The sequence below is a fragment of the Pediculus humanus genome, genomic scaffold (assembly GCF_000006295.1).
Source record: "Pediculus humanus corporis 1103172108318 genomic scaffold, whole genome shotgun sequence".
NCBI lineage: Eukaryota > Metazoa > Arthropoda > Insecta > Psocodea > Pediculidae > Pediculus > Pediculus humanus.
In genome coordinates this window covers 299,302-314,339 of record NW_002987887.1, presented here as the reverse complement: position 1 = coordinate 314,339, position 15,038 = coordinate 299,302, and the positions used below count along the sequence as shown (strand labels likewise).

The following is a 15,038-nucleotide window of genomic DNA, read 5'->3' as shown; positions in this document are numbered from 1 at the left end:
AATTTTTCATAAATATTATTATTATTATTATTATTTTTATTAAAAACGAGTTTGACCTTTGAGATGTAAAGGTTTTAAAGAGGTCAAATGAACGAACGAACGAATTGAAGAGATTGCAAAACATTACCCAGTCATTATTCAATGTTCGTAATTATTATTATTATTATTTTGTATTCATTTCGATCGATTTTTCTCGAAACAAAAAAAAATTTAGGAAATTTAGAATTTTTTTAGGAAAGTTTCCGTTTGTTTGTTTGTTTGTTGTTTGTTTCGTTTAAACAAACAATGCGTGGTTGTTTCGTAATGATAACGTTTGTTATGATATCGGCACGACGTCGTTGTTATGATTTTTTTTTTCCGGTGAGAAAAAAAATTTCGGGTCGACCGTTAAATTCGAACGCAAAACAAAAACTTTAATTACGAGAAAGAAAGAAAGAGAGAGATAGGGAAAGAGAGAAAGAGAGAGAGAGAGAGAAAAAGAAAGAGAAAGAGAGAGAGAGAGAAAAAGAAAGAGGGAAAAAGAGAAAGAGAGAGAAAGAGAAACAAATAAATCCGATCGAATGTTTGTCTTTTTTTAACAAACGTAACTGACGTATACGTCATTGAAAATGATTGATTACAACCGACAACCGCGACAAAATTTATTTTCTCTATGACTTTATAAAACAAAAACAAACTTTTTAATTCTTGGAAATAAGGAGAAAGAGGGGAAGGGAGGGGAGAAAGGTCGAAACTCCACAAAGGAAAAAATTTTTTTTTTAAAGTTGGCAACAGTTTGCGAATCGAGAAACGTTATTTCAAAAACAAAACAAAACCGTTAGTTATCCCATTTTGATTTTTATTTATTTTATTGTTTATTCGCATCGCCATTTTTTTTCTTATTAACGGTTACGTAATAATAATAATAATAATAATAAGTAATAATAATAGTAATAATAATAATATAATATCGAACGTTATACAATGGTTTTGCAAAGGAAAAAATAATGGAAATGTTTCGACAGTAATTTTTTTTTTTTGTATAGTAAGGAAAAATAAATTACACGGAAATTTTTTTTTTTTTTTTGTTAGCCAATCGCGAATCGTTTTGTCGTGACACGTGATGTACTGAAAAAAAAAAAAAAATAATAATATTTTTTAATTAAAAAAAAAAATCGCATGAAAGTCATTCGATTTAATTTGCGAATCGAATGAGATTTTCAAAAAAAAAAAAAAAAAAAAAACAAAATGGCCGTCGGACGAACAAACGGACGTAATTTTATTTTTTTTAATTTCGTCGAAAAAATTTTTTTTTTTTTTTTTTAAAAGGCGTGATGTGAAGATGTAATAAAATGCCTGAGGGAATTTTTATTATTATTATTATTAAAAAAACCGTTAGTTTTAAATCGGAAGGATTAAGATTAAGAAAAATTTTAATGATTTCGTTGACTAATTTTTTTTTTTTTTTGGGTTATTTCGGTGAAAGTAAAGTGCTAATTCACGTTTGAACTAAAAAAAAAAAAAACTCATTTTCGATACATTTTTTTGTTTTAACGATCGTTTTTGAAAAAAAAAAAAAAAGAAAATGGCGGAAAAGTTAAAATAAAGAAACGTTTCGTTAAACAAAACATTCAAGGCGATTTAAAACGGGGGGGGGGGGGAAAAAAAGAGGAAACGATACGATGCGGGTTGTTTGTTGTTTGTTGTTGTTGTTGTTTTTGTTGCTATTCATGCGTATAAAAAAAATCGTGGAATCAGAAAAGTTCAAATGTCAAAAACCTTTAGGGGCCAAATCAAAATGAAGGCTTTTTTTTTTAAATATAATTTTAAAAATAATTTTGTACACGCCGCCATATTTAGACTTATAATAAAAATGTTAAAAACGCGAAATGTTAATAATAATAATAATAATTCTCTCTTTTTTCGTTAATGGAGGAAACAATAAAAAAAAAATGGCGGAAAAATTGTTAAAAAATTAATTTTTTTTTTACTAAAAGATTTCGATTCCATTACAAAATTAATTCGGGGAATTTTTTTTTTTTTTTGTATTTCGATTCGAAAATCATTCATTCAATCAATCAATCAATCAATCACTTCTCGTAATTTATTCGGGGTTTAAAAAAAAAGAATTTAATTTTATAACGAGGCCGATTTGATGAATACTCGGAAGAATGTACGTTTGATTGTACAATATAACGAATAACTTTTTTTATTAGAGTTTAGTGGGTCGGTCGGTTGTTGGTCTCGTTTGTTGTTGTTGTTGTTGTACAAACAAGTTCGGTTAAAATTTTACTCCGAGCGCAAATAAAAAAAAATTTTAAAATTGAAAAAGAAAAAAAAAAAACCGTTAAAAACGTATGAGTTTAATCGAATTACATAACGCGGTGATAGAAAAGAATCGGGGGAGGGGAGGGGGAAAGAGAGGAGGAGAATGAGGAGGAGGGGAGGGGTGAAACAAAACATTCCGGAATTGTTTCTTATTTTTAAATTATTTATTTTTACTTTTTAACGTTCGCGGTTAATTAACCGTTTTTTTATGTATGTACTAACGACTTTTTTTTTTTTTTTTAAATTTTACCGTTGAAAGTAAAAAAAAAAAAACTTTCCGTTCGGGTTACGTTTAAACGAGTAAAGTCATTCAAACGGAATTTTTGATATTTTTTTTTAACTGGGTTTTTATCATTATTATTATTATTATATTTACTACTCGAAACCGAGTAGATCCGACGTGTGGGTGCCCTAAATTAATACAACAAAAAATTCTCGTTCTCACGTGACCTTTTCGCGACCTCCGCAAATCTCTTTTCAATAACTTTTATTTTATTTCTTTCTTTCTTTTTTCTCTTTTTCCTCCGGTACCGTAATCGCGTTTTTATTATGTTAATTGTTGACGGAATTTCGAAATGAATTTCTTTTTTTTTTTGCTTCCTGTTTTCTTTTTGGTTTTAAATCGGACCGAAAGGAAATTAATATTAAATGAATCGCGGAGGCTTTTTTCATTTCCTCCCCCACGCCCCCTACCTATCGTTTCGTTTCCGCGCGTCCATCACCGAAGTGTAGTTTGTACCTTTCTATTAAATTAATTAATTTTTGTGTGAGAGAAAGAGACCGGGAAATCAAAGAGAAAGAGGGAGAGAGAGAGAGAAAGAAGATGAAATGAAGGAGAAAGAGAGAAAGAGAACGAAATTATAAAGTATGAAAGGAAAATAGAGAACGTGACCGAAATCAAAGACAAAAGAGAGTGAGAGAGAGAGGGAGAGATCGAAATTTAAAAAAGAAAGATAAAAAGAGAGAGAGAGAGAGATTAAAATTAAAGACGAAGGTAAAGATAGAGAGAGAAAGAGAAAGAAACCAAAATTAAAAAGAAAGAGAGAGAGAGAGATTAAAATCAAGACGACGATAAAGAGAGAAAGACGAAAATAAAGATAAAGAGGCAGAGGGACAGAAAGAACGAAAAAAAAAGAGAGAGAGGAACACAAAAAAAGACAGAGAGAGAGAGAGAGAGAGAAACAGAAAGAAACAAAGGGAGAGAGAGAGGAACAAAAAGAGAGAGAGAGAGAGAGAAACAGAAAGAAACAAAGGGAGAGAGAGAGAGAGAGGAACAAAAAGAAAGAGAGAGAGAGAGAGGAAGAGAAAGAGAGAAAGGGGAACAGAAAGAAAGAGAGAGAGAAAGAGAGGAACGGAAGGAGAAAAAAAAAGGAACGGAAAGAGAGAGAGAGAGAGGAACAGAGTGAAAGAAAGAGAGAGAGAGAGAGGACAAAGTATTGTGACAAAGTGCAAGTTGTTTTTATTTTTTTTTGCAACATCCGCCTCCAGGATTCATCATCATCATCACCTGGAAGAATTTTTTTTTTTCTCATTTGTTTAATTTTTTGCAACGTTGCCAAATTGTAAATAACTTTTCCACTTTGTTTACCTTTTTTTTGTTTTTTTTTTTTTTTGTTATTATCATCCTACTGAAAATTATTTTTAATTATGTTATTAAAAAGTCGTTCAACTTTTCATTTTTTTTTTTTTATATATATAAATTTTATTATTATTATTATTATTATTATTATTATTATTATTATTATTATTATTATTATTATTATTTAAATTAACTATTTATGAAGAAAATTTTTTTATTCTATGTTAAATTACGTGTGAAAATTTTCGTTTTGTTTTAGGCACAGTAAAAAAAATTGATAATGACGTAAGAGATTTTAAATTTTTCTTTCATTCTTTCTATTATTATTATTATTATTTCTTTACGATGATGATGATGATGACGTTCATTTTTAATTATAATAATAATAATAAATGGAAATTTCGAAAGTCTTTTTTTTTCGTGTTATATTTTGCGGCTTTTGTTCGATTCGTTTGTTCATTTTTACGGAATAATAATAATAATAATAATAATTTATTATTATTATTATTATTATTATTATGTTTTTATACCTTTCTACGATTGTTACGAAACGTTTTTGAAAGTTTTTTGTTTTGTTGTTTTCAAACCGTTGCGATAACATTTAAAATGTCGTTTGTAATTTATAACATTGAAAAAAAATTATTTGTCATCGTTATGGAGTGATTTAATATGAAAAACAAACAAACAAACAAACAAACAAACGAACAAACGCGATCTCACGCTGAATGGATAATTTTTTTCTTTTATGAGTATTCGTTGTGATTGTTCTAGAAAATGATTGATTGATCGATTGATTGATTTATCGTGTGGAGGTGCATGATTTTGCTTTATGACTGGAGAAAAAATAAAAGCTGGAATTGCTGGAATATGTTGCGAATATGTTTATTTAAGTAAAAATATTTATTCAATAACCGAACCTGAAAATGTGAAAGGACCGTAGTAAAAGTTTCACGGTCAAATTCCAGAATCCGTGTATTATTGCAACGCCCCATTTGTGCACACAACGTTCCAAAATGTTAAGAAAGGAGGGGGAAAGGGGGAAGAGAGAGGAAGGAGGGGGGGTTTGTTCAAAATAGGGATTAATATTTTTTCGGTTTTTTTTTTCTTCTTCTTACCTGTTTAAAAAGTTGATGATGATAACCCACTAAGGGTTGATTTCCCGTAATCCTATCGATAGATAATCTCAAATTAATCCAAATTCGGATTAAAAATTTTTAAATTTTTAAATCACTAATCATATTTATTATTATTATTATTAACAAAAAAAATAATCGATGTATCGATCGATCGATCGATCGAATACAAAAAAAAAACAACACGCGTTAAATTATTATTATTATTATTTTTTCACGTAAAAATTTTCACAAAAACTTTTCGTTTCTCCATGATACATAACTGGAAGAAAAGAATTCGATGAGAAATAATAATAAGGAAAAAAAGAAAAAATAGTTCAATTTATTAATCGTAAGATGAACGGGGAGGTGATAAGGAAATAAAGGGGTAGAAAGAGTTTTTTATGATTTTTTTTTCTTAAAATTACATTACGAGTTTAACGAATGTTGATGACGTTGGTAATATGTTTATCGTTATCGTCGAAATCTTTTTAAAATTTTTTGTTTTAATAAGAAAATTCCATCTGTCGGACAGGTGGGAAACTAATAAAAAAAAAGTAAACGGTACTTTTACGTTTGGGCATGACATTTTAATTCGAGGGACTTTAAGGTTAATTTAAAAGAGAAGGTGAATGTGTTGCGGATTGTTTAGAAGGAACCGCCGTCGGGTACTCCTCGTATTTCCCCCTCCCCCAAAAAAAAAAAAAATTTTATGCCGATTTAACGCGGTGTCTTTTGCCACGTTTTCTCCCCCCCTCCCCCCCCAAAAAACCGTAAATAAAAAAAAAGGAAATAAATCATCGTCGGGTTAAGTAGTAATCGGATCTTTTCGAATTTAATTTAATCGTTTTCAAAAAAAAAAAAAAAAAAATCTCGTACCACGTCCGAAAAATTTTTTGACGTGTCACTAAAACGCATATATAACTACGGTTGACCTCACCCCCACCCCCCGTCCTTACCGTTTCAAATGCTGGAAATTTATTTAAAAAAAAAAAAAAAAAATTTTCGGGAATGACTTGTTCGATTGACATCGTAACAATTATCATTATCATTATTATTATTTATATTATTATTATTATCGAGGCTTTAATGAAAAGAATAATAAGTTGCCAAAGGTTTGCAAAAAAAGGAAGGAAAGGAAAAATCGTGATGGAATTTAATAATGAAAAAAAAATTTTTTTTTTTTTATCGTTTTCGTTTCGTGCCAAATTTTCATTATTATTATTATTATTATTATTATTTTTTAATCAATCAATCAATCATTCCGATAGTGTGTTATTCGTTTTATGAATGAAAATGAAAAAAAAAAAAAATATCGGAGTACTCTTTTGAATAATAATAATAATAATAGTAATGTTCGCCCAAGTATTCACTTAATAGGTTTAAATATTTATTTATTTTTATTTTATCGGTTTCGATAAGTGGAGCAAAATTTTAACGTGTACGATCGATGAACGTGGCATTAACTAAAAAGAAAATAACAAAAACCGGATGTTAACACCTTTTATGTAATTTTCCGACGCGGTTATTAAGTTTTAAATAATTTTCTAACGACTTTTTTCATTATTATTATTATTTATTATTTATTATTACGTTAATAGTTTATTTTTTTTCTTATCGTTATCAGTTATCACTCATCTATTTAAATATTAATTAATTAATTTTATATAATTTAGTCATTATTATCGTCATCGAAAAAAAAAAAAAAAAAAAAAAAATCTTTCAAATGAAAATTTAAATTACGCCTTAATTTTCAAATGCATGACAAAAAGTATAACTTTAAAAAATCAGGGGCGGAAAAGAGGACTAAAGCTAGATAAATAATGGGAAAATATTTTTTTTTTTTTTCTTATCGGAAAATTCTTATCAGATTTCAAACGTATCTTTGGAAAATTTATTTCTAGTGGGTTTCTAGAAGTTTCCATTCGCGCACTTCTTACAAAAAAAAAAAAAAAAAAAAACTTCGTAACAAATACATATATTTGTTTTTTAACGATAAAATCAGACGCGACTAAATTTCAATAACAAAAAATATTTCGAGGACCCCCGATAACATTAAATTCGATAAATGATGATGATTATTTAAGTTTATTTTTTTTTTTTCGTTTTTATATCGCGAATTAAATTCGTTTCCGTTTCCGTTTACGAAAAACAAATATGGTAAAAGGAGGGTAATAAAATAAAATTAATTTAAATTTTTTTTTACATCGATTATTATTATTATTATTATTATTATCGAACAACATTTACACTAATAATAAACATATATATATATATATATACTTTATATAATTAAATTTTAAAAGGATTTTAATCGGTCATCTTCATCGTCATCTTCTTCTTCTTCTTCTACTTCTTTTCAACCATTTAAATGCGTCAGGCAAACGTTTATTATTATTATTATTATTATTATTATACATTAACAACGTACAAAGGTTAATTACATAAAAAAAAAAAGTTCACGCGGGGGGAAGAGAGGGTGAGGAAACGGCCTCTTTTTTTTTTTTTTTTTTTTTTTTTATAAACTACGATACTATAATAATAATTATTATTATTAAAATTATTATAGTTTGCAATCGGACGAAAAAAACAAAATGGCGGCGGCGGCGACGGCGCCGCCATTTTGTTTTTTTTGTTTACATTTTCGGGGAAGGGGTTAGGAGACAGGTGGTTAGGTGACGGGAAAAATTTGTCGAATCTTTTTTTCTATTTAATTATTAATTTGTCCGCGTGGCGCGCTCGCGTCGTTTTGCCTGTTTTCAAACGTAAGAAAAATTATAAAAAAAAAAAAAAAAAAACGCGGGTTATATATATATATAAATACCTTATCGATAACTGGTAACAATTAATTAATAAATTATCTACAATAATAATAATAATAATTTACAATAATAATAATAACATATTTAGTAAAAAACAAAATCAAAAAAAAAAAAAAAAATTCGACACTTATCACGTAATAAATAAATAATAATAATAATGATAATACGTAATTAATTTTTTTTTATAATAATAATTATTATTATTATTATTAATTATTTTTTTTTTTTCTCTCTCTTTCTTCGTTTAACTACAAACATCGACATTACAATCTACTACGACTCGACTCTTGTTTGTTTGTTTATCTAATATTATTATTATTATTATTAATAATACATAAAATTTCAAAATAAATAAATAATGATAATAATAATAATAATAATAGTGAAAAACAAAATCCGTCTAAGTTTTTTTAAAATTTTACATATGTTAACACAATAATAACATCACCGGAAATTATTATTATTATTATTATTATTACTATTATTAATATTAATAATATTATAAATAATCTATTCGAATTATTAACGATATAATAAATAAATTAATAAATAATGTTAATTACGATAATTAATTAATTTTTGATTATTACGTAACGCAAAAAAAAAAATCAAAACAATTTAATTCAAAGGTTGTTTAACTTGGGTAAATATCAATTACTAGGGGGAAGGGGGGGCGGAGGGAAGAGAAGGGGTACCAACCTAATCCGAAAAACTATTTAAACTAAATAACAACAACCTATTAATTTTATCATTATTATTATTATTAATTTAAACGTTTTTTTTTTTTTTTTTTTAATTATTTCATTATTATTATTATTTTTTTGTTTTGTTTACGTACCCTCAATGTTCCTTACAAACAAACAAACAAACAAACGAACAAACAAACAAAAATTTGTTTTATTTTAAATATAAATAAAATAAATTTGTTACAATTCAACGGAACGTTTTATTTTATTTTATTTGTAATGAAGATTTAACACGTTAAAAATAAAAACATAAGAGAGAGAGAGAGAGAGAGAGAGAGAGAAAGAAAGAGAAGGAAGATATAGACAAAAAAAAGGCAGAGAAAGATAGAGAGAAAAAAAGGCACTAAATATAAATAAATAATTTTTTTTTTAAATTTTTAACGCGGAAAATTCAATATAAAATAATTTCTCTCGCGTCGATTAATCGATTAATCGATCGATATATCGATTCTCTATTTGATTAAACGTGACTTTTTTAATAATAAATACTTTGCCAGGGTTTTCGAAAAGAAAAGCTTCGAAAATAATACTTTAAACTGGGGGGGATTATGATGATGATGATAATAATAATAATAATAATGATAATGATCGACGGCGATTCTATTCGGAAAGAGAAGAAAAAAAAAAAATAATAATAAATTAAAAATGGCGAAACTGCGATTCATTTTGTTCCCATTTTTGTTGTTGTTCTTTTTAGCGTTGTCGTCGTTCAAATACGACAAACAAATTTTGCTCTTTTAAACCGTCAATCCAAGTATTCCTCGACTTTCCAATTGTTGTTTTAATGTGTTGAATATAATCAATTGTTCTTCCGGTTTCAAATTGTATATTTGCTGTAGGATTTTCTGAGGCGAAGCAGAATTTATTATGAACGACGATATGTAAACGTTCACGAACGTCGCCATTAGATACTGACAATCGAACCTGTCCATTATGCCACCGTGACCGGGAATAACGTCGCCGAAATCCTAACGAAAGAAATAATGATAATGATAATGATAACAATTCGAACGCGAAAACGGTTAAATCGAATCCCTCACTTTTATTTTAAACGCTCTTTTAAATCCGCTTGCGAAAAATCCACCGAAAGGTCCGATGACGGAACTGAATAGTGACATGCTCAAAGAATGTAAAAGAAACGGATAAATCGTTACCGTGTTTTTCAAATGAAACTGCAACAATATTAATAATAATAATTTAACCGGTTAAACGTAGGTACGAACGAGAGACATTCATTATTATTATTATTATTTTACCAGCGATAGTATTCCGTGTAACGTTTCAGGTAGAGCATATTCCGTCGGCCTGAACAGGGGACCAGGTTCGCAATCCATGCTCATGCGACCAAGGGTTTCGCTGTATTCTATTGGACAAACGAAATAACGATACTGGCACAGAAAATACGATGCCTGAAAAATATATTTCAACCGTATGGGGTAAGTAAATTAGCTTTTCATTCGTTTCGACGATCCAGAAGAAGAAGAAGGAAAGGAAAAACTCACGCAAAGACCGAAAATGATTGTGGCAACACCTCCCCCAATAAATCCTTCCCATGTTTTCTTCGGTGAAAGTTGAATAAGAGGAGTCTTACCCAAAAAGAAACCGAATATGTAAGCCCATACGTCATTGCACACGATCATCGAGACAGGTATGATAAACCTGGTGAGAAAAAATTCATTATTTATTGCTATTATTACTACTACTACTACAACAACTACTACTATTACTACAACTATTACTACAACTACCACTACAACAACTACTACTATTACTACAACTACTACTACTATTACTACAACTACTACTACTACTATTACTACTATTACTACAACTATTACTACAACTACTACAACTGCTACAACTACAACTACTACTACTACTACTACTACTACAACCATCACGTACCATATCAATCCTTGAAATATATTTTGCATTATCAGGTAACTTTGTGTGACTACAATTAACAGAGCGACATGAGTCCAAGCGAATAAGGAAAATTGTTTCATGTAATATTTTTTGACTAGAGATAAAACAAACCAAACAAAACCGACAATGTAAAGACTAAATGAAATAAAACGATGATAGGTAATCAAGAACCTTAAACTATCCTGTAATTACAAAGAAAAAACATTAATTAAATGTTTATCATTTTAGTAATTGTAACAATCGATCATTGGTATACTACTACTCACAGTACGACTTGCCACACCGAATAAATCGACTAAACTTTCACCGTAGAAAAAATAATTTGATGTGACCAAAAAATACCAAGACAATGATCTGAACCATGGGAGTCCATGAATTCTATACACTAAATAACCAATGTCGATAATTTCTTGAAAGCATTTAACTTGAACAATTAATGTCTGCAATTGTTAGTAAGTAACAAACAAACAAAATTAATTATTTCATTTATAAGCAAAAATTAAAAATTTCTTTCTACTTACAGCCAACATTAAAGCTACAGGTCCACCATAAATAACAATACCAAATATTGCAATTAAAATCCATGTGAATATACCACGAATTATCCAATTTCTCCATCTGACAAATGGAAACATGAAAAATGTTCGAATTAGTCGATTAAACCGAAACAAACATTAATACATGTGTAAGATAATCGATGAATGTACTCACCTTTCTGGTACTTCAGAAAGTAATGATTTCAATAGCATGGGTACTTTATCAGTACCCTGAGGAATACCCACTGCAGGTGCAACATTTTCAGGACTTTTGTCATCTTCCGAATCGAAATCTTTCTACAAAATCATAAGAAATGTTATTATTATACAATTATCGCCATCGTCGTTGGATGTGATAAAACGTCGTTACATAATAATAATAATTATACAGGAAAAAAACAAAAATCGTAAGTAAATTATTAAATTATTTAGATGATAATAATAATTAAAAAAAAATAATAATAATAATAATAATAATAAAAGTTCATTCAAAAAAATTTTTAATTTCAACAATTTGTCAATAATATCAATATTTTATCTGACTGAATGATAATTTTAAATTAATACTAACTAGTCTCATTTAATTATTATTATTATTATTATTATTATTATTATTATTATTATTATTATATATTTAAGTAATGAGAAAATGATTAGAGAAAAATGACAGATGCGATCAATTTCTAATGTCAACAAAACAATAATAAAGGGCAGGAAATACATAAAATTGTAATAAGGAGGAGAATGTAAATGAAATTTGTTTTTTTTTTATATAAATGGCGTCACGCTTGAATAATTTCATAACGTTTAATTTATATAAAAAAAAATTAAAACTTACACCATCGCTGTCAATTTCCGAACCTTTTTCATCTGTCAAAGTTTCTGGTTTTCTCAAACGTAAATCAGACATTTTGAAAATGAAATTTCGTTCTTCTTCTTCTTCTTCCCCGAATTAAAAGCAAATTTTTTTAATTCGCCTTTTTTTTATTTCTCACGAATTTCTTTCAAAAATTTTCCCTTATTCGAAATAAATAATTTAATTAAAAAATTAACATTTGAACATTTTCACCCTCGGTTAATAATTAAATAATAAATAATAATAAATATGAACGAATTCATCTTTTTTTTTTTCTTTTTAACCGCACATAATCATTTTGAATTAAAAGTTTTTCCACTGCCTTCTTTAAAAAACTTTTAAAAATACGATCGATCGATTTAATTTAACCAGTCATGTTTGTTTTAGGCGCGAGAAATCATTTCAACATGGACGTCGTCGCATCGTTAATTTTTTTCTAAACTTTTTTTTTTTTTTTTTTTTTTACAAAAACGATTTGATTTACGTTTGGAAAATGTGTAAAATTAATTGGATTAAGGTAAGAGAAAAATAATTTTCATTTTTCGATTTCGTCTCGCATGGAAAACGTGAAGAAATAGAAAAAAAAAACGTTACAACGTGTGTAATAATTGAACGTGTATTAAAAGTTAAAAAATTTATAAAACAAACAATTTTCAACGACAAACTCGTTTGTCGTAATTAATCATTCTATTCTTTTAAACAACAACAACAAACAAACGTTTAATCAATATAAAGTTTAAAAACAAAAAAACGATAAAAGTAATGATAATAATAATAATTATAGAAAAGGGACATGAAAAATTAAACCGCGTCGATTTTTTTACTCGTTTTTCTTTTTAATATAACGTCCAATGCTTTTTTCAGGTTTTCATTAACGCCATAATGTTGAGTGTGTATAACGTGAACTCTACAAATCGGACAGTTGTAAACGTTAACGCTCAAAGATCTGAAAAAACAATCGATGCAAAAACTATGTTTGCAACTCAAAGTAATTGGATCATTTAAAACGTCGCAACAAATGGGGCAAGTAAATATTCTTTTAACGGTTTCCACAAAGGCTTCATAACCGTTTTCAATACTTTGTTTGGCTTCTTCCCACAAATGAACATTTCCCTCATCGTTTTTTATCAATTCTTCAAAATTCGAATTGATGATGACGTCATCATCATCATCATCCCCCTCATCATTTTGATTTTTCTTTTTAACGGCTTCGACAAACACGCGTAATATTTCATAATTTGAAAAATGTTTTTCTACATCGTTCCAAATTTTACCATTTTTTGGTATTTCTTTAATTACCTTTTCGTCATCTGAAAAAGAAAAAACTTTTCTTAAAAACGATTTTTTTTTCCCATTCTTTTTCAAATGGAATAAATTTTTACCGAATTGTTTACGACGTTCTATATTTTCCGATTTGTTATTTATTTTTCCTTTTGATTTATTTTTCAATGGCGAAGTTTGTACATCCAAACGTGGTTTTTTACCCTTTTCCTCTTTTTTCTACACATATAAAATCATTAATGATAAACGATTCGAAACCGGAAATGGTTTAAAATTTACTTATTAACTCACTTGTTTTTTAATTTTATTTTTTAACTCCAATTTAGCTCTGCGTGTTTCGTTATTACACTTTGGACAATACCTTTTAAAAAAAAAAAAAAAAAACAAAAATGTCATAAAATATTTATATCGATAAATAAAATTCAGTTAACACATACCAATCTTCATCATCTGGTAATGTTTTCAGGGGTGGATCGACACAATAACTGTGATACCAACAATCACATTCGTCACATTGAACAGTCAATTCGAAATCTTTTTTATTTCCGCATTTACAACAGCAACATGTTTTACAATTGACTTTCGGTTTGTTTCTACATTTCTTACAATATTCTAAAACAGGAGAGAAAGAGACGGAAGGAAATCAAACAGGTATTTAAAAAATTTCAATTCGATGAAATAACATTATTTACCAGGTTTGACACCCGTTTCATAACCTTCCCCTTCTTTTTCTTTTAATGTTGCATGCGGCCTAATTTCTAAAACATCTGAAACATTATCTGAATCGATTTTAACAGGTATTTTCTTGGAACTACCATCGTAACCGACCAATAATATTCCTTCTAAGTAAACCGTGTCATTCCTATAAAAAACCATTTTGTCATGTTGATTTTGTGTGCCTGTGTGTCACCATACCTGTTTTAATCAAGGTTCATTCGAATAATAAATACCTTTTTTGATAGTTTTCAATGAAATAATCATACCAATATCCCCACTGTTTAGGTTTTTCTATATTATAATTGATGACAACTTTCATGCCGACTTTTAATTTATCCCAATCAATCGATGAATATGACACTTGTCGTATTTGCCATAATTTTCTGTCGACAATTTCCACTTCTCCACCCTCATCCCTTATCAAAATAGAAGAAAACTTATTATTTAATGTTTATTTACTTTAAGAGAAAAAAGATTTTTTTTTGATCATTCACCCATCAAAAAGTAGTTTGTAAGTACAGGTACAATCATCTTGACAATCACATTTCGAACTGGGTGATATATCAATTATATCAGCACTGAACCAAGCACCTGAATCATCCTTAATCGTTTCTACTTTATCACCTATCTAATTAAATAAAATAATAATAATAATAATAATAAAGCATTAGAGAAATTTTCCACGATGTATTTAGCCATTAAAAAAAAAAAAAGAAAAAAAAAAAACGACGCTACCTTGAATACAAACTAAGTGTCATTTAATAATAATAATAATGTGAGAGATGATTCGAATCCGGGAAGAACAGGAATAATAGTTTATTACCACAAAACTATGACATTATATCCAACCTACCTTGTAAAAAGGTTCGACCTTGATCTTTGATAATTCTCTATTTGCTTTCATGTTTGTTTTATATATCCGAAAATTTCATCCTACGTTTTTTGTCCCCGTAAGCACTTTTTTAAACAATGCTTTCTGAAGGTTTGAAATGATGTAGGGTACCAACTTTGATTTATTATTTACATTATTTCCTTAATAATTTTTTAAATAAGTTAAATTAACTAAATGTTTGATTTATCATCGTTTTAACCGTTTTCATCATCATTATTATTATTATATCCGATGTAATTATTATTATTGATAAATTACACGGAA

The 15,038-nt window shown here is 28.0% G+C and overlaps 2 protein-coding genes across 2 annotated transcripts; both read right to left on the bottom strand.

Annotated features, from left to right (window-relative positions):
• Window positions 1–9,303: 9,303 nt before the first annotated feature.
• On the bottom strand, window positions 9,304–11,938 carry Phum_PHUM601700 (Phosphatidate cytidylyltransferase, photoreceptor-specific, putative; the record flags this gene model as incomplete). Its single annotated transcript, XM_002432773.1, has 9 exons — window positions 9,304–9,534; window positions 9,607–9,738; window positions 9,823–9,975; window positions 10,069–10,225; window positions 10,472–10,674; window positions 10,759–10,932; window positions 11,014–11,110; window positions 11,204–11,325; window positions 11,867–11,938. The coding sequence occupies 9 exons, from the start codon at window positions 11,936–11,938 to the stop codon at window positions 9,304–9,306; spliced, it is 1,341 nt and encodes a 446-aa protein (XP_002432818.1).
• Window positions 11,939–12,685: 747 nt separating this feature from the next.
• On the bottom strand, window positions 12,686–14,786 carry Phum_PHUM601690 (nuclear protein, putative; the record flags this gene model as incomplete). The annotated part of the gene is made up of 8 exons (XM_002432772.1): window positions 12,686–13,194; window positions 13,267–13,384; window positions 13,457–13,526; window positions 13,603–13,777; window positions 13,858–14,027; window positions 14,116–14,298; window positions 14,377–14,510; window positions 14,736–14,786. The coding sequence occupies 8 exons, from the start codon at window positions 14,784–14,786 to the stop codon at window positions 12,686–12,688; spliced, it is 1,410 nt and encodes a 469-aa protein (XP_002432817.1).
• Window positions 14,787–15,038: the final 252 nt, after the last annotated feature.